This window comes from Phyllostomus hastatus, unplaced genomic scaffold (genome assembly GCF_019186645.2).
Source record: "Phyllostomus hastatus isolate PE091 unplaced genomic scaffold, TTU_PhHast_1.1 phas_contig_80, whole genome shotgun sequence".
NCBI classification, from domain to species: Eukaryota; Metazoa; Chordata; class Mammalia; order Chiroptera; family Phyllostomidae; genus Phyllostomus; species Phyllostomus hastatus.
In genome coordinates, this window is record NW_025333960.1 from 29,635,091 (window position 1) to 29,655,754 (window position 20,664).

Below are 20,664 nucleotides of genomic sequence, written 5' to 3' on the forward strand. Positions count from 1 at the left end.
CAGCCTCTCACAACAATGCCAGCTGGTACACTGGTACAGATGGGTTCCTAGAACACTTACCTCGTGAAGGAAGACTGTACTAACTACAAGGGGCCCTCCCTCCAGGAGATAATTCTGGTTTGGGTTTTTGTTTGTTTGTTTTTATTTTGAGCCCCCTCCTTGTATGTCCCTCTCGGTTGTGCTGGCTGGAAGCGAGGCTGAGTCGGAGGCTGAGGCACAGGGCGAGCACTGGCCCAGCATGACAGGGAGAGTTACTCAGCCCATTCTTTTCCGGTTCTAATTTTGGACGTCCTCCAAATAATTCTGATCAAAGAGAAAGACCAATGTGCTCTAAAGAGGGAGCCACTGGGATCAGGAATAATCCAGTTCTGTTGTCAAGATTCATTATAGAGTCTTTAAATGTGTTATAAGAGAGTTTAGAACTATGAGGCAAAAATTTGGGGATGCACTTGGGTTAAATTAAAAGCACAATTTCATATTTTCTTGTAAAATGACTTTACTTGAAGCAACAAATGAAATATAATTTAACTCAATAGGAAATATCACACTTGGAGGAAAAACATAGAAAAAAACCCTTAAATGAAAGCCAAACATTCTTTCCAAGGCGCAGCACTGACATTTCCAGACTGACAGCAGCATGAGTATGTTTCCATGAAACAAAATTATGAGTCCAAAGTCTGCCTTTGAAATCGCTTCCCCCTTCATCTCCTCTTCTCACGCCTCAGGGAACGATGCTCGTGGCCTTTCTCAGGGCCAGGTAGCCAGTGACAACGTCAGACGGCAGCCTCCGAATGTAGGAAAACTCTTCAATGCTGCTGAACCGTAACTTGCTCTGGGGATCAGTGTAGTTGGCCTGGGTGGGAAACAGGCACAGAGGAGGGCAGAGCTGGTGGTGGTGGTAGTGAATATTTTAAGTTCTAGCTGAATTTTTTTTCTATTTTACTAAAAGTGAAATATAGCTTCATCATGTCTTACTCTGTCACCAAGAGCACTAAATTGCTCACTTGGGTGAAGAGGCGTTAATCCTCCCAGACTAGAGCAATACTTCAGGGGGAGGAAAAGGAATAACCACATCAGACACTAGGACTCTTCTGGTTCGTGCCTTCAGGGCTACAAGCAACAGGTCCAACACTGAATTCATGGTGATCACCCCTGCCTTCAAACTCCCACCCGCTTCAAACAAATGCCCCAGATCTGTCCCCAAAGCAGGGCACAGCACCCCGCTGCGTGATGGCACACCCGCCCTTCCCTGCCGCCCCCCACCTACTCCCAGTGCGCTCCTCTCCCACTCTTCCACCCCCTCCCTGTGCCGCTTCCACGGCCCCCTGGGCTCCACGCAGTGCTGGATTGGCCACCCACACCCACTCTTCTGCTGGAAGGGACAGCATCCTACTGCTGCAGCCAGAGTCATCTGTGCAACTCGCAATTCTGGTCATGTCCTGCTTCATGAAACCTCTCAATGGCTCTTTTCTGTTCTCAGGACAAAGGCCCGAGTCCTCAGCATGGCTCCTCAGTCCCTGCCAGCTCTTCCTCAGCCACATGTCCTCACTCGTTCGTTCCAACTTCCACGGCTCTAAGTCCCTCCCTCCTGTCATGCCCCATTTGCCCTTTCCTTGGAAGGGGCCCCCACCCTGGCCTGCTGTGCTCAGTAATCACTGTTCATCCTACAAGACTCTGCCTCAAAGGCTGATCATCAGGGAAACCTGATCTGCCCAACAGGACCGGGATGTCAGTACCCCACTTTCACCTCACCACGGAGAGAAGTGTGGCACACTTTTCTCTCTGTTGCTTTTAAGTTTACTATCTCCATGACTCTTTGACTACAATCTAGGTTCTGAGGCTCCCTGAGGCAGGAACCCTGCGATGTGCTTATTACTGAATTCCAGCTCCTAGTGCAACACAGCACACAGTAGTCCTTCAATCAGTTTGTACAGGAAATGATATATGAATGAACCAACAAATGGATGGTTAGACCATCAGAGAAAAGAGAATTCGTTTCTCCCTGACATACCAAAATTCTCTTTTGCTCTGTTTTTCCCACGCGCAGAGTGGAGGACCTAACTCACTCACTGTGCACCTCAAGGCATGCACACAGCTTCTACAGATTTTGAAACGAAGACATGAGGGTGAGTCATTTGGAGCTTCTTTAAAAAAGTTATAAGAAATGCCATTAAAGTCTAGACAGATAACATCCAATTACTCAAGTGCGGACTGTTTGCTTCGGCGGTGCCCATCTCTGCGGACCGGCCGCAGCCATGCTGTGACCTAATCCGGGAGGGGCTGAAGGCGCTGCGGGCTGAAGGGAACTGAGTCATAGGTTTCTCATAAGCTAGAATGTCTTCAGTTCTGCCACTGGGGATCTCCTTAGGTATTTAATGGCTTCCAGTCAGGAAAATGAGATTATTTCTAAAAAGTTAAGATTAATTAAAGCTCTATAAGAAATAAAACTTTGATCCTGTGGTTTGATCTAGATATTGCTTTCTGTAACCTATGACAGTAATATGAGGAAGGCTTAAATAGGAAAACAGCAGAGGTGCCTCCTGAGGCTCCTGGCCACAAGGCCGGCAGATGAACTCACTGTCAGGGGAGGCTGCCCCGCAGTTCCGAGCAAGGGCGCAGGCATGCGCATCTGGCTTTGATCATCCGGCCTCCCTCTATGAACCAGCCTGGCCTGGCTCCATTCCTGTGGCTGCCTCACTCCTACCACCAAACTGAGCTGAGCCAGCCCGCCCAAGTTCAGACCTCACTGCCGAGAAGGCTGCTGAATAAGTAATGCAGAAGATATAGATACTGTGGCACTAACAAAGAGGTCACCAAGAAGAACTTGCACAGGTCAGACCTGACCCAGTATTCTGAACAGAGGGGAGGATGCAAGTGACACTACAGGGCTGAACCAGCAAAGAACTGCACTTCTACAGTCGGCCCCTCCTCCAGATTCCATCCCTGGAGCCCAAGGCCACCCGCAGAGGGCAGGCAGCAAACAGCTCTCAGGCCCTCCTCGCTGGAGGGTGTGGGGCAGCTCCCTGTCTCTCCCAGAGCCACAGTACCTGCCCTGGCTTTGACACAAGGGTAACCACAGATGCCTCGTGCCTCCCTGCCGCACCCACACACAGGACAAACAGTCCATCACTTGGCTGGCTGAGAAAAGGTGGGTCAGTGTAAACATGAGCTGGGCTTTACTTTTTAATTATGCAGCTTTAATTTATACATGTAACAGATGAACATATTTTCCTCTAAAAAAGAAAAGAAAAAGAAAACATTATGAGTATGGCTAAAGTCTCTTTCTATCACCATCTACCATCCAGCATCCTTTGCTTTCCCCAGAGGAAACTGCTGCTAGTTGGGCGTGGGCACCCTCCCAGGCCTTGTGTGTGTGTGTGTGTGTGTGTGTGTGTGTGTGTATCCTTTCACACACATATAAACACACCAGAGAAGTTAACCTATATTTTTTCATAAGTACATGCTGATTTTTACTTAGGTGGTGCCATGCTGCCTGAACTCCTTCACACACTTTCAGTAAACAACGTATCTTGGAAGTTAATCCAGGTTGTTACGTATACATCGAGCTCACAGAATAGTATGAAAACACCTGCTGCCCCGGAGACCGGCCTTTATGTTGTCCCCAGTATTTTGCTAATGCGTTTTCTCATAAGCATTTCTGCACGAAGCTCCTTGAGCGCACTGTTCCCCAGGGAGCTGTCTGAAAGGCAAATGCTGGCTCAAAACAGCAACGTACAAGGATAGCCATTTCTCTGTGTTGGTGACAATGCATATAATCAAACGTCTTCATTTCTTCCCCACCTGATGAATCTTTTCCCTAATTATCAGTGACCTTGAACATCTACTTATTGATCATGTGTACCTCCTCCTTGTAATTGTCTATTTATATCCTTTTAGCCAATTCTTCTATGGGTTTGTCTTTAAATGATTTGGAGTTCTTTGTATATTCAGAATTTCTCAAATCTTGTATGCAGTGGGGCAAGAAGTTTTAGGTTTTATATATTATGACAAGTCCTTTGCCAATGGCATAAAGGGGCCTCAAACAGTGCTTCTCTTGATGCTTCTGCCTCCTACTGTGTGAAAGCCACTGCACCAGCAGGTGAGCTGCCTGACAACAGTGAGGATAAAGCCACATCCTAAGCGACCACCCTCCAAGTCTGGTCATAAAACATGGCTTCTACCAGCTTGGCAGAAAATGGTACAGGGAGAAATTTCCACTTGGAGCCAAAACAGAATAACTGGTGCCAAGCCAGCCCTTCTGCCACACACCACTATTAAAAAGGGTCAAATGTATGAGGCAACTATTTGCGGGCGGTAGACATGAGACAGCAGGAGGCTACACCATTTCTCTCACGGTGAATCCCCTCAGGGGACCCTTAGGAGGAAATACATGCCGTGAATGGATGCATAAAGGTCCCACCACACACGCACACACACGCACACACTTACGCATGTGCCGTTTTATAGCGCTTCTACTCTATCATTTTTTAGGGTCATTGTATTTAAGGATCTGTGTTTAAGTTTGTAGTACACTGAGGAGTGTGTGGCTCTCTGGAGGAAAAGCTAAAACATGTGACTAATTCAGAGTATAACTAATATTATTTTCAAAATTACACTAAAAACTCAAATCCTTCCCCATGTAAAATGTGTATCAATTAGTCAGTTTGTTACAAATGTTGGAGTCATACACTTTCATAAAAATGTAAAGTATTTAAATGATGTGGATGAATTTCTAAAAGTGAAGTGACTCATTTCTACAGTTATAAAAAAAAGTGCCTTTTCCAAACTGAACAGTGATGCAAAGGGTGAAGAGGTGAGCTGAAAGCTCCACCTTTCATCTATACTCTGAAATTCAGAAAATAAGGAAATGAGGCCCCCTGAGGTTCCTGAGGTTCCTGAGGTTTGGCGACTTACCTGAGTCCCACTCATCCAACTGCGCTGCTGGTTTCCAAGCTGGGTTCCCCAGAACCACTGTAGAGGTTACTGCGGTAGGGACAGTGGGGAGAAGGGCAGAGGACCAGACCCACACAGGACCACGGTGGGTGGGTGGGCTCCAGGGGATTCTGTATAAGGCTTCATTCATTTAAAAATGTTTGAAAACCACTACGTTTACTATAGTGCCTCTTTAGAGAGGTTTAAGTACTTTTTTTTTACTTTTTGAAGACTTTTTAAATTTTCTTTTTAGATAGAGGGGAAGGGAGAAAGAGGGAGAGAAACATCAATGTGTGGTCGCCTCTCACACTTCCACTACTGAGGACCTGGCCTGCAACCCAGGCATCTGCCCTGACTGGGAATCAAAGAGGTGATCCTTTGGTTCTCAAACTGGCACTCAATCCACCGAGCCACACCAGCCAAGGAAAGTTTAAGTATTTTTTAAAGAGTACAATCATCTTTAAAATGCAGAAGTTTGTTAAAACTGGAGCAGTAAAAAAATAATATATTTTTTTCATGTAGTTAACATGATATATATGAAACATTTTTCATATAAGCACAGGAAGGGGAAGTGAAACGTGGGTCTCCTCCCACGTTTCTGGAGCAATGCTCTCTCCAGGCTGCCCAGGGCGCAGCCGCTCTAAAATAAATATGGGGCACTTCAGCACAACCCATGACCTCTGCAAAGGACACGGGCTCTAGGCAGGGCAGGTGGTGGTCAATACTCAACACTGTCTAAGTAGACAATACTGTGAAATCTTCCTCCCCATTCCATGTGAAAAGACACAGAGATGTAATTATACTTACAAGAAGACCTGAAACATCAGAATACTTCTTAGCTGGTTTGAAGGATGGAGGAGCATCAATACTGAAGTCTGAAAAAAAAAAAAAAAAAGAAGATAACTAAACTGGCTTTAAAACATTCGGATGCCTTCCCTTTTTATCTAAAATACTGTTTGAACAATAAAAATATATAAAAATATAAAAAACAGTTTGATAATATTTCTGAAATTTTTACTCTGTGATGAAGTACTCACAGAACTCCCTGGGGGAAATAACGCAGTATGCCACGGGCTGAGGGCAGACTCCGACTGCCTTTGCCCTGTCCCCATGGACCCTCAACTCCAGCAGAACCACCAGAAAGCTCGTCTGCCCACAGGCCGTTTTCGCCATCTTGGGCTACGTGGGCTGATGTGACGAGACGCCAAACAACCCACTGCTTGGATCTCAGCATCCGGATACTGGATGTCCACACCCTGACAACTGCCTAGCTCACTTGTCATCCATCTGAGTCACCTCCATGAAAGATGTGCAGAGGGGCAAGGGCTGAAGGACACTCACCTGTACTTTCCAATGAAGCTCAACAGAACACATAACAGTGCTTTACAGAGATTTGGAAACACTGCAGCACAAAGCATTTACTCTGAAAAACACTGGCTCAGAGAGCAAAACAGAGCTGGCCTCTGAGCTGGTTGTTAGAAAACCTCCTAAATCCGGGGCAGCCTTGTGCTTGGAAACAAGGTTTAAGAGCAGACTTCTGAATAAGAAGTATGTCAATCAGAAACACCAATGTTATTATATCAGGACTTATTTCTCCAGATTGACATTAACAGTGACACTAAAAAACACACATCCATGACAACACAAACAGATTCAATACAGATACAGGTTTGAGGAGATACACATATAATCTCCCTGTATTGATGCCACTATAAGGTTCCTAAACTAAAAATTATATCCTACTTTAATGTAAACATAATAGTCTAGGTTTGGTGTAAGAAAGTCCCCAGTCTCAACATTATAAACCCACAGAAGACACTCAACAGCTCACAGTTAGGATCGTTCAGTTGCCACGGTAATGCCCTTTCAGAAGCGAGAATTTGTTTCAGGTTCTTCCAGGTTCTATTCTTCTTGCCAGCCACTGCACCACCATGGCCAGAGTGCTCGAATTGGAAGCATGGATAGGAAGAAACAGAATCAATGGAAAGTACCATTTCAGAATCTGGCATTTGCACTTGTTCATAACTGTAACATATCCTTCATCCTATTAGCAATCATTTGTACCCCTAAGCCTTTAAACAAAAGTGTTATACTGCACTTTAATTTTACTTATTAAAAAAGCAATGCTTTTGGGTTGTCAAAATCTATGAGTTAGTTGGTGATGGAGTAGAAATAAAAGGTGGTGTTTTTTTTTACATGCCCACAGAAAATCACATGCTTTATTGGGTCTAACTTTATAGAATTCACTCATGAATTTCCTATTAATTTAAAATAAATTTACTACAAAGTTAGATTTAAACTCATTTAGACCACATCTCTAAGCTCTCTTCTGAGAGCAAGTCTCTGCCTTGCAAATTACTGGTGACCCTGGAAAACCCAAGTGTGCTTCAATCATGGCATGGCAAGCCTCCTGGATTTTTTTTTTCTTTTTGTCCTACAAGGATGACAAAATAAAATGGAAAAGAATAGCATAATCTGTTGCAGACACTGGCAATACCATATTTTCAAAACCAATTAATGAAAAAATAAATTTTTAATGGTATAATTGATCATGTCCCTCGAGGACAAAAGGACAGTAGCCTGTTTCTACTTTACAGTGCAACAGTGCAACAGCTTACATTTTACTTAAAGGAAGGGCTCTTCTCCTGTTCCCCACCCCTCCACAAAGCCCACGACAGAGAACGTGGCAACTGCACTGATGGATGAAAAAGGGCACCAGTGTCACCTGGGCTGCAGGTGGTCAGAAGCCAAGGTTTGGTCGTTTGTTTTTTAATTAATCAAATACCTTAGATGCTTACCACAAAGTTGGGATCCTTAAACGGCAAAGGTTTGGAAGTTTTTTCCATATGTCCTGTGCTAAAATCAGAGGGTGCCATTTTATTCTCACCCATGGCCTCCACGCTGACACCCTGAAAAGACAGTAGTAATGATAAGAGGTCAGTATCTTTTAGCTGAGTTCCCTCACTCAGCTCTCAATATGACATAAGCTGGAATCACAGGACAGGCGAGGGAAGACAGTGTGCCAGAGCGCGGCAGGCGGCCTGCACCGGAGGAAGGCATGTGAGCCTGGCCGCAGCACAGGCTGCGCGGAAACCCTGGGAGAGACGACCAGGACCCCAGCTGCCATGCTTTCCGGCCCCCGTATGTGCCGAGCACAGGGACGGGTGCCCTGCCCAAGCTGGCCCATTGAACTCTGACGACCACTACAAAGTAGTGCCATTATCCCCCATACACAGAAGAAACTGAGTATCTCCATGACACCACTGCTGCTGATCTTGTCAAACCATGTCTTGAAACATTAAGACAAAAAAGGTGCAGTCCCTTTAAGGGTCTCATCAGCCAGGTCCCAGGCTAGAGCTGGTATGCTTAGGGCACAAGAGGACGCGGACATTTTGAGAGAGGCGGACAGGGGGAGAGGGGGCTAGATAGTCAGATGGCTGCACCACAAGGCCCTGACGCGCAAGCTAATGTGCTTTAAAACAAACAACCATTTAAGCTAAGATTCACAAAGAAAAAGCAACACAAAGTAAGAAATCACTTCTGATTTGTAATGTAATTTCCAATCTTCCCAGACTGCAATAAACTTTTTTGATACATAATCTACATAGAGTGAAATTCACAGATCTTAAGCATAGGTTTCATGAGTTTTGCCAACTGTTCACACTGGTGTGACCCATGACCTCACGGAGCTATAGAACATTTCATCATCCCAGAAAGTTCCCTCACGTCCCTTCCTAGTCAATGCCTTCCACCCTCGGGAGCAACCACTGATCTGATTCCTACCACGTGGCTTTTGCCTGTTCTAGAACTTCACAAAAGGAGTCTGACGGCATGTACTGTTCTTTGGCTCAGGATGATGTCTCTGAGATCTCTCCATGCTTCTGCATGGACCAGCAGCGTGCTTCACTGAATCTGTACACTACTCGGCAGAGCAGTATTCCCCCGTGTGGATGCGCCACAGGTTGTTGATCTAGAGTCCTGTCGATAACATTTAATCATTTTCAGCCTGCAGCCATTATAAACAAAGCTGCTGTGAGGCATCTGCATAAGCCTCTGTGTGGACATGTGTTTTCACTTCTCCTGGTTAAATACCTAGGAGTGGAGTGGTTGGGTTATAGGATAAGTATATGTGTTTTACTTTATAAGGCACTGCCAGATCATTTTCCAAAATGGTTGCACGCTTACATTCCCAGCAGCAAAGTACAAGAGTTCTAGTTGTAGGAATACATACTTCACCCCACCACCCCCTCCACCCCACCCACCTCCCTGCAGCGCCATCCACGCGGGAGGAAGGGGAGTCGGGAGACAAGCACCCGCTCTGCTGCTATGGTTCTCTAACAGTGTCTTCTCCCACACCGGCCCACACTCCTCTCCAGTGTCTCTCCACGTGGGGCTGAGCTCCAGCCACGGAGTTTGGGCCTGTGCTCCTTCTCTGTTCACGCCACCTCTTCTGTCCGGACTGCCCCTCACCTCATCCTACCCCCATTCACGGTCCTTCCTAACTTTTCTCCCTCCAGGGCCCAGCTCAAATGTCACTGAACTAAGAGGCCTCCAATTTCTTGTCCTTTTCCAACCACCTGTAGCCACAGATGATGTCTCTCTCTCTCCTCTCCCATTCCTCCCTCCCTCCCTCCCTCCCTCCCCTCTTCCCATCCCCTCTTTCCACAGTTCTCTGACCTCATCTGATCCCTTCCTCAGCTGTACGCTTCAGAAGAGTGACTCTGCAGTGCACCCCTTGCCCACTCCATTCTCTACCGCAGTCAGCAACGTACCCTAAAAGCAAGCTTGATGTCCCTCCCCTACTGACAACTGCCCAGTGGTTCCTCCTGCCCCAGGGACTGGGGACAAATTCTGGCCTCCTCTCCGGCCTTGCTTCTTGCTCCCTGTCCTTCCTGTATTTTGTATTTTCTGGTACAAAATCCATTGTCATTTTCTATACAGCATAAATAGTTTCCAATTTTTCTATGTTTATTTATGCTTCACCAAAATTATTTTCTTAAGGATTAGTCAGATTTAATTATACTGCAAAGATTAGATTTAGCATTTTGTACATAACTTACTGTTATTGCACTTAGGATTTTCCCCTCACACTCAGAGCATTTCTGCCAGGTACGTGTGTCCTGGGAAACACAACTTAATGAGGAAGGTTTAATTTTCTCATTAACCAACGTTACCTGTGTAGCCAGTTGGCAATGTTATTAAGTTAGATATGTGATTGGTAGTCTATATGTATGTCTTAGTCAACGAAAACACAGCAGCTTTTGAAACAGGCGGGAAACAACGGAGCAGAAGCAGGGGCAAAGGAGAGAGAGGAACAGACGAGGGAAGGGGTCAAGTCCGAGTCGACACACTGGGCTTCACTCTGTGGCTCGCTCTTCTGTCCCCTGCATCTCCCCCGGTGCCTGGCACAGAGTAAATATCAAGCCATCACTGACTAGATGAGTGACCAGAGTTAAGGAGCGCAACAGCATCGGTATTGGAGACATGTATGCTCAGGAGTTCATCGTAACGAATCGTCTCTGGGCGGGATGCAGTGGCCGAGCACAAAGAGACACAGAAGGGTACTTCAGAAACAACTGCACTGGGTTACCTATGGGGCTCAGGGAAGAAAGGACAGGAAGATGGGAAGGGAAGAGAGGGGAGTAAACTTCTCTGAGTATAGCTTTTTGTAGAGTGTTGGCCTTTTGAGTCACATTCAAGTTTCATATACTAAAAAACAATAATAATAAAATGAACAAGGGTGGGGCAGCCGATAGAGAAAACAGAATACAAACGAAACCAAATTAACCTAACTGTATATGGAATGAATGACAACCACACTGACGGGGGAAAGGGAGAAAGAGCTTTCGTGACTTTGAACACAGTATTCTGACAATATAACCTAAGGCGCAGGCAGAAAGAACCATAAATGATTGCCAGGTTTGTTTCTCACAAGAGTATGCTACTTCACGTGCATTCTAAGATGATGCAAACAAGGAATGAGGGACGGCCAGTGGACTGCACTAGTGGGTTAAAATCGGAGGTTATATGAACTCACGATTTTTGACTTAGATCATAGAGGGCTGGAAACAATGAACAACAGGCACACCATTGTTCATATCCTGGTTTCTCAATATTATTTTTCAAGAACTAGTGATCCTTGGAGAAATGGCTGACTCCAGGGCTGGCTCAGGAAAATACAAAATGAGCCTTGAGGTACCAGAATGTAAGAAAGCTATTACACCAGTGTGCCAGGGCTACTGTAACAAAACATCGCAGAATAAGTGGTCTGAATGACAGAAATGTATCTTCTTGCAGTTCTGGAGACTGGAAGTCCAAGATCAAGGTGCCAGCAGGGTTGATTTCTCCTAAGGCCTCTCTCCTTAACCTGTAGATGGCCATCCTCTCACTGTCCTACATGACTTTTCGTCTGCACATGGGCCTTCCTGCTGTCTCTCCTTCTTCTTTTAAGGATATTGGTCATACTGGATCAGGGACCCAACCCTTATGACTTAATTGAGCCTTATTTACCCCTTTATGGTCCCATCTTTAACACAGTAACATCCTGAGGTGTACTGAGGGTCAGGACTACCACACAGGAATCTTGGGGGACAAAATTCAGTGCACGACAGCACTCAAAACATGGGGGAGGTACAGTAAAGGACACAGGAGCCAGTCTGAAGAGTGGCCACTAGCCAAATCTAGACAATTTGAGCAACAAATTAAATAATGATAATCCAGAATTTATAAAGAACTCTTATGACTCAATGAAAAAAGACAAATGATTCCATTTTAAAAAGGGCAAAGATTTCACTAAACCCTTCTTCAAAGAAGATATACAAATGACTAGTAAGCGCTTAAAAAGATGCTCAACATCCTTTGAGCAAAATATAATTAGGAAAATGTAAATCAAAACCACAAGAGAGTCCTGACCGGTGGGGCTCAGTTGATTGGAGTGTCATCGCATAAATGGAAAGACTGCAGGTTCAATCTCCAGTCAGGACAAATGCCTAGGTTGCAGGTTCGATCCCTGGTCAAGGTGCACACAGGAGGCAACCAGTCAATGTTTCTATCTCACATCAATGTCTCTCTCTCTCCCCCATCTCCCCTCCCCCATTCTTGCTCTCTAAAAGCAATGAAAAAAGGTCCTTGGGTAAGGATAAAAAAAAAAAATTAAAACCGTGAGAGATATTATTTCACACCAACTATGTTGGTTACAATAAAAAACAATGACGTGTTAGAGAGGATGTGGAGAAATTAGAACCTTCATACATTGCTTGTGAAAATGTAAAACGGCACAGTCACTTTGAAAAACAATTTGGTTACCTGTTTTCAGAGGCTAACCTAATAGCGAATGAGCCAGGGACTCAGTAGAACCTGAGGAGGAAGCCATAACTGGCATTCAGGTCAAAAACAGTGACAGTCAAGTCACCTGCTCCTTCGAAAGGTAGTAGTCCCAGGGAGAAGGAGGAAGCTTGGCCCACCGGCTGAAAAGCACACGAGGAGAGCAGGTCCCCCACTGGTGTTATAGGGAGGCAAAGGGCCATTCTCCTGAGGGACCGCATAATGCATTAATAATGCACCATGAGACTACACGGTGAGGAAAGGCTGATGATGGACATGGGCTGCCAGCAGGCTGTGCCTACAGGGTGGCCTCAATTAAGTGAGAGAGAGAAAAACAACTCTAAGAACTATGCGGTGAGCATCCCATCAGGGCAGAAAAACCATGACAACTAGGGACAACTCAGGAAAACAGACGGAATGTACAAGAGGCTTCCTGGGGCCAGATACACTTTAAGTTTCAACTTTATTGAGCTTTTCATAAAGAAAATGACTACTTATATAATGTTGTTTCTTTCTGGGAAAAAAATGAGCAAACGGAACCACTACAAAAGCAAAGAGGAGATAGTAAAGGGAATTGAAGAACCAGCCCCAAGGCCTCCCATAGTGATTACAGAACCATCCACAGCATGCACCCAGCTCACAGCGCTGCCATCTTCAAGCAGTGGTGTTGGTCTGCCTCCTTCCCCAGAACTGCTGAAAGATGGCATTTTCCCTCTCTGTTCAGGCCTCTTCCCTGAATCCTAGTTGTGGGGGGCTCCTCCCACAGGCACCCACCTCCCTTCCCAGCTGCCACAGATAAATCTACCAAGACTTGATCTGCTTGGGGAGGAAAGGTAGCCAATCTCTCCAAGGAGAAGGGCCAAGAGCCTGTTCCTCAATGGGCTTTTATTGGGTTTAGTTGCATAGGAATACAGGGTGTATACTGAAGCTCATCAATCATTGTCAGGCAGTAATGATCAAACAATAGATAACATTCAAAGAACTATGAGAGCTTATTCTGAGTCAGGGTCAGATAACTGAAGGGCCATAAAACTTTGGGGAAACAAACTCATTTCATGCTTGGACCCATATCATTTAAATTAAGGGTATTAGCAAAGTAGGTTTCATAGGACTTTATGTATTCTTTCTTAGGCCCGATCGCCCAGGGAACCCGCCCTTTTCAGAACAGGGCTGCACCGCCCTCTGGCTTTATTTCAGACTTAAGTTAAGCAGGGGGAGTAAGGCAGCCCAGAGATTAGGAGACTTCTTGCAGACAGAATGAGGACTCAGGCTATGACAAAGCTGAGGGGTGAGTGTCCATCACCCCCTTCTTCTGTAGCCCCCCAAGTCCTTCCCTGAGGGCCCCTTCTTGACCATGCCTGTCTTAGGTGGTCCCTCCCTTGAAGAATCTTACCCGTCATTGGCTAACCAGTCATCAGCCCGGGGCCAAGCAGAGTGAAGTAAAAAGTGGACAGAGGCAGTACCCTTACAAGGAAGATAAGCTTTGTCTCAGTGGCTCATGGTCGCAAGGTTTTTTTACTCAGCCTTAGCCACGGGGGATTACAGCTTCTGAAACCAGGCAGGGTGGTTCCCAACACCTAGTGGGTAAGGTCAAAAGCACAGTGAAATCCTGGGAAGGAATACAAGGCATTCTTTTGACATAGGCTGTTCCCAGGCCTAGGGAGACCTAGGAGAACACCAACAGGCAAAAATGTCTCACTGAGAACGGGGCAGGTAGTGCTGTCCCAGAGGCCACTAAGAAAAGTAGGGACCGCAGCAAGTCCACGTGGGTTATAATGTCTGGGAGCTCTGCCAGGGGAGATGCACCAGCAGACAGGTGCATCTGCTTTAGAACAAGGGGAAGGTGGTGGGAAATGAAGGCTAGAAGTTAGCATCACCATTCCGAGTAGCACGCCTGAGAAGAGTCAGAAAGGGAATGAGGCGGATGCGCTCATGCACTGATTTTCAAAACCAACCCCCCTGCTCATTTGACCACTCCATCCTCTTCTCATCCCTTGTCAGCTGAGGAGGGGCAGAGGAAGGAAACCATCCTGAGGTGAGCTGGCTGCATCATCCCAGGGCTGCATCCTGCCTCTGAAACAGTGAGGGCCTCTCTGAACAGGTTCCAAAAGAAGATCCCAATGCGGGCCCAGAACCGGGTTTCCCTCTTTTCTTTCCTGTTTGCCTCTGCCCTCATGCTACCATACCCTCATTCTTCCCTTCCCCTGGGCTTTCTTCCACTGAGCTGAGACTCCTGTGTCTGTTAGAGACGGGATGAGAGGGAGACCTTCAGTCAAAGGGAGGATCAAGTCTGTGAGGCAAGGATGCAATAAAATGAAATTTAATATGATGTAGTTTCCCATTACTAAACCACTATAACACTAAGAGACTTTACGAGATGAGCTGTCCTGCCCCGAGACATGAACACCCTAAGAAGAGGAAAGAAGTAACACCTAGCACCGAAGGAGCTGATGCAAGTCCTAGGGAAGAGAAAGCTGGCCTGCTGTCAGAGAAGGGTGCGAGCCTGCCCTGAATTGAGACAAGTCAGTGAGGCCTCAGCTGCGCCTAACCGTGGAGCCCAAATAAATGGCTTCATCTCTCCAGACCGCATGACTACACAACTGACTCAGACTCAAGGATAACTTGGGCATTCTGTCTGTGGTTGCCATGAAAAGAAACAAATGTCCTTTGTCTCATCACTGAAAAAAAATAAAATGTCCACTTACACCTATCTAATAGCATTCTAGATTCAAATAGCTGACCCTAGTCTAAAACTATAAGGTTGCTATAGGGTTACTTAAAACAGCAAAACTGTGAGATGCAAGCTAAATATTTAATAACATCAATTAAATAAGAGCCGTCTATCAACACAAAGACAGGTTCATGAAATAATGCTAAGTGAAAAGCAGGATACACAATGTTACATGCCAAATACAGTGGTGAAAAACTATGTTTATACATAGAAAAAACACAAATTATTATAGCTGCTGGGGAAGAAAATCGGGTGACTTTGTATGACCATTTTCAAAATAGAAAAAAGCCCCAGCTGGTGTGGCTTACTTGGTTGGGCATTATCCCGAGAACTGAAAGGTTGCCAGCTGGATTCCTGGTCAGGGCACATGCCTGGGTTGCAGGATCAGCCCCCTGGGCGCTTATGGAAAGCAAACAATCTGATGTTTCTCTCGCACATCGGTGTTTCTCGCCCTCTCTCCCACCCTTCCCCTCTCTCTAAAATCAAAAATAAAAATAAAAGAGTTTTTAAAAATAAAAATAGAAAAAAAGGAACTTCTAAAATTTAACATTACCATGATTTTTCTTAAAAGTCAGGGTAGAATGATTTTTTTTAATGAATAAATCAGAACAGTCCAGCATTCTCTGGTTGCCTCCAGTTACAGAGGAGTCCATCGTCATCTGTACCCTACATTAACCTTCTAAAGCACAGCTGCCTCTCATCTTATTTAGATGCTTTGTTAACTGCTTAACCATCACAAATCAGTCTATTACGTGACATTCAGTATGTAGGTCAATTAGATGTCTCTGTAGATTTTATCAACTTGAATAGGCATTTGGAAAGTCTAGAATGCCCTATGCTGATCTCACAAAATTCCCCCCAAAAGGATTTCCCTGCGCACAGACTTGGTTATACCAGAGATCTAATTATATCTTCTAAGGTAGAGAGTGATGAATGATATCAAGAGAGGCAGCAAGAAAAAAGTATGTGGACTCTGGACCGTCTGCCGGGGTTCCGATTCTGACTCTGCCACTTGGTAGCTGTGTGACCTTTGGAAAGTTACTTAACCTGTCTATGCTCTAGTTTTTTACCTGTAGAATAACAATTCACAGAGGGTTGTTCTGAGGATTAAATGAGGTGTACTTAGAAAGGGCTCTGAACAGTGCCTGGTATATAGTAAATGCCCAGTAAGTATTAATTATTATCATTATTTATCATGATTTCTTTCACTTTAGCAGGGTGCATCATGTACATACTGGGAGAAAGTACTTGCAATGCATGTATATGGCAAAGGACTCCCATCAAGAGTATATAAAGAACTGAATACTTTTAAAAGATTTTATTTAGAGGGGAAGAGAGGGAGAGAATGGGGAAGACAAACATCGATGTGAGAGAGAAACATCAATAGGTTGCCTCCTGTATGCGCCCTGACCAGGGACTGAACCCACAACCCAGGTATGTGCCTTGACTGGGTACTGAACCAGTGACCTTTTACTTTGCAGGATGACACCCAACCAACTGAGCCACACAGCTCAGGATGAACACCTGAATATCAATAATTAAAAAAACACACACAACCCAATTAGAAAAAATCAGGCACTTCATAAAATATACTGGAATGGTCAATAAGCCAAAGAAAAGGCGGCTGATATCATTAGTAATCAGAGAAATAAAAAATAAAACAAAAATGAGATAGCAATCAGAATGGCTAAAATGAGAGGTGGACTATGCCCAGTGTTGTTGAGGATGTAAATCGACTGGAACTCTCATACTTTGCTGGCGAGAATGCACAACAGGGCAACCACTTTGGGAAATAGTGTTTAAAAATTTCTAACTGTGTTAAGTACAGGTCTACTTTATGATCCGGCAATTCCACTTCTACCCATCTACCCAAGAGAAATGAAAGCCTGTTTCTCAAGGAATGTTCTGAGGAGTTTAAAAACGGTCAGCAACTCAAGTGTCCATCAGTTGTGGTATATTTGGTACAGAATGTACCAGATATACTGCTACTGGTAGTAACATGAATGAGTGAATGACTCTCAAAAACATTCTTTCACAGAGAAACCCCAACAGACACAAATGAGTATGTTCTGTACGGTTCCATTTACATTCTGTTCAGAAACGCAATCTATGGTGAGAAATGTCAGAATAGAGAGACAGCAGTGCCTGCAAAGAGTCACCAGGTTAATTTCTGGGGCTCTTAATAATGCCATCTTGATCTGGGTGGTGACCAAATGTAAAAAGCCATTGATCTGTACTCGTTTGTGAAAAGTACTGTATGAAAAATCATACCTTAATAAAGCATTTTAAAAAGGGGGAGCAGTGTTAATTACCAGTGGGAGAAACAGGCAGTTAGTTAACATCTCTAGAGCATCATTCCAGGTGAACGCCACACCATGTGCTGGAAGGGACAAAGTAACACGCTCCGTCTCTGCTCTTTTATTGCTTTAAATAAATGCAGAAGCCAAGACTAACACTCAGCCAACCAAGCCACTCCTCTGCTGAAAGCCCTTCGCGGGCATTTCGTCCAGAGGCACACTGTGCTCGACGCTTTCTGACCATGAGCTCATTGAATCCTCGAAACAACCCCGCAGGTAACTCCAAACACGCTTTGGGACAGGAAAACGGAGGATCAAAGAGGCGCTTTTCTGAGAATGAGGGAATCCACCTGCATCAATACATCTTAGTGTTCCTCCATGTAAGACTTTGGGGCGCTCTGCACCTCACAGACACTCGGTGAATATCTGTCGAATGGACGAAGGCGAGACTTTACAACGTCTGCTTGACTGAAGCTCACAGAAAGGAAAGTCCTGAGCCTCGCTCTAAACGCCACCTTAAAGGAAAGGGTCGGACCTTACACTAACACAGCAACAACCTCCCCACCTCCCCTCAAAGGCAGTGAAAGGTGACAGGTTCTTTATCGAACTCCCACGTGTCCGAACTAAGGGAAAAAATGTTTCATCTGCACCAGAGACTAACCCATAAAAAAAGTAAAGCCACAAAGACAGGCGCATGCGCCCTGACTCACTCTGCCCAGCGAATGCGCCTTCACTCCGCTCTGCACACATCCACACTGCGCTCTCACCCCGCCCCCCGCCCCGCCCCGCCCCGCCCGCCTGCCCCGCCCCGCCCCGCCCGGCCAACGCGCACGCGCAGGGGAGCCAAACTACGGAGTACCTGTGCAAAGCCAGAGGCGGAGCCTTTTTTCTTCTTACTGGCACCATATCCCCCAGTGCTGCTGCCATTGTGGGAAGGACTGGCTGGCCTCTTCTTACTGTTTCGGGCTACCCCCGGGCTAGCAGTGGTGGCCACAATTGGAATTTGAGCCGCCATTCCTAGCCTGAGCCTTCCTCCTCTCCCGACCCCCCACTGCTTTCCCTGGGACTTCCGGTTCTCGGTTACTTCCGTCTTAATGCTTGAAAACCCGGCCAGGACTCGCAAAGCCTTTGCTGACTTCTCTCGGCTGAATCTAAAAGACGGAGCTCGGTGCAGCCGGTTCCGTACGGGCAGAGAGGTGCCCGCGGGGCTGCGTGCGTCCAGTAACTCTTGTACTCCCAACCTGGACACGTGCTTGGAAATCCCTAGCAATCGAGGAATAAAACATTTACTTTTTTTTTAATACCGAGTTTTAGAAAATAACCATGTTGTCTTTTCTCACGTTGTTAGAAGATGGATCACTTTTGATCCGTAAGAATAAAGGTAGGGTCATTCTCAGTGGATTAGACAACTGCTAGCTTTACCTGTGGTCACTGCTTTCTCACCGGGAAGCTTGTATGTCAGTAGAACCCAAATGGACTTGGAAGTTGGAGTGGTTCTTGACCTTTTAGGGGTCACAGACCTGTTTGATTATTTAAGCTTCCTTTCCCACCCCCACCAAATGAATGCAGGTATAGACAAAATATTACAAATATCTTTGGGGAATTTACGAACTTCGGTGGAACACACCCTCCCCCTTGTTATTTGCCACATACTACTCTTGTTTCTTAAGAACCTTTATGGCAAACTGCGTGGTTTATAATTGGTTGGCCAATGTCTCTGGCTTCTTCTAGAATATAAGCTCTATAAGGGAGCAACATGAGTAAACTCTAAGCCAGTTATGTGTTATTTATCTTTCCCAGGTCACAGTACCTTGCAAGTCATTGGTACATTGTGAACGTTTCTAATGAAACAATAAACAAGCAAACCCCTTGCAGTAATTAGTTGAAGCTACTATATTCTAATACAGGAAAATAGCATTATATGAATCTGGATATTTGAAAGAAGTAGGCTACAGAATAACTTAGAGGTAAGGGAGAGATTAGTGAGGGAAACTAGCAATAATGTTACTGACATTTTCTCCTTTGTAGAAAAAAATAACCTATCAGTGTTAAAATGGTCTCAACTGTGCCCAGTCTCCACCCCCATCCTTACCTAAATTTTGGCTTTCTTATTTCTTATCCCAGAGGCTGCACCAACCAGCCAGTCACCTAAGTCAGAATCTAGGTGTTGACCCTGGCTTCCTGGGCCCACTCTTTCTAGGAACTGACGATTCTCCCATTCCAGTCAGCCACCTTCTCAGCTCACTCCTCTCCTTCACCACTCCTCCTCTGGGGAATCCATCTCCTCTCTGGATCCTTGCAAGAGCCTCCTGATGGAAGTCTGGAAGCCCATCTTTTCCTAATCCTCCGGACCACAGACCAAAATGGGCTATCTAAATCACAAATCTAATCATAACACTTACATTCTTCAGGGCCTTTTACCTTGGCATGTAAGGTCCTTAATTACTGGACTCTGCCCCCTTCTCTTGCTTCATTCCTAAAACTTAATTTCCTCTGCTCCAGCCAGGGACTAACTGTTTCTGAGAGTATGCATTATTCTCTTATCTCAACATACTTCTGTTTCTATTGTTTCCTTTCCTAGCATTTCTTATCTCCTTTGCTTTATCTGCCATCTGATGTACCCTCCTTCCCCTCCTTCTTCCCTATTCCCACTCTGTGAATGCCTGGGAGGGCATTGAATAACACAGGGGTTTCCGCTGGCACCTTCCTATAATCCCCTAGTAAATGTTTATTGAGTTCAAACACCAGTTCCCTACTTTTAAGGAATAAAACATCATCTGGCTTCCTGTTGCTAAATTCAATCCTGATCCTGTCTGATCCCTTTCTTCCTGAAATCCTTCCATTGGGACCTGGAACACCACTCTCCTTTTATTTTTATTTTCCCTAACCATTCATCCTCTCTGTGACAGTCTTCTTCTTCTACGAAGTGGTTTCTAATCCTGTTTTTAAGACATAGATTATGTAGTCTCATTCCCCCAGTTAGATAACGCATTCTTAACGTTTCCCAGATGATTCTAATGATCAACCCGATTCAGAACCAGGCTCTTTCTGCTCAGTCCTTATACATTGAGAGTCCTCTGGTGCTTATAAAAGGGCCCCTGCCCTTTCCAGTCCATACTCTTTCCAGTCATCTCACCAGTTCTGGGGCTTCAGGTGCCATTTAAATGCAGACCACCTTCAGATTGCTTCTCTTCACTGGGTCTTTCTCAAAAGATGTAAAAGTCCCCACCCAGATACAAACTCAGATGTTTACAGGCATTTCACACAGCATGGCAAAAACAGAATTCTCCATCCTCCCTGCTCTTCTAAAAATGTTGCTCCATCAGTGTTTCCTGTCTCTGTAAATGTCACTATTACCTACCAGTTTATTCAAACCCAAAA

At 45.3% G+C, this 20,664-nt stretch overlaps 1 protein-coding gene across 1 annotated transcript; it reads right to left on the bottom strand.

Annotated features, from left to right (window-relative positions):
• Positions 1-478: 478 nt before the first annotated feature.
• INO80C (INO80 complex subunit C) lies at positions 479-18,357 on the bottom strand. Its single transcript, XM_045850409.1, has 5 exons — positions 18,143-18,357; positions 7,731-7,841; positions 6,764-6,875; positions 5,740-5,807; positions 479-853 (listed from the first exon to the last, which is right to left on the bottom strand). The coding sequence occupies exons 1-5, from the start codon at positions 18,296-18,298 to the stop codon at positions 722-724; spliced, it is 579 nt and encodes a 192-aa protein (XP_045706365.1). The 5' UTR covers positions 18,299-18,357; the 3' UTR covers positions 479-721.
• Between the last annotated feature and the right edge of the window lie 2,307 nt (positions 18,358-20,664).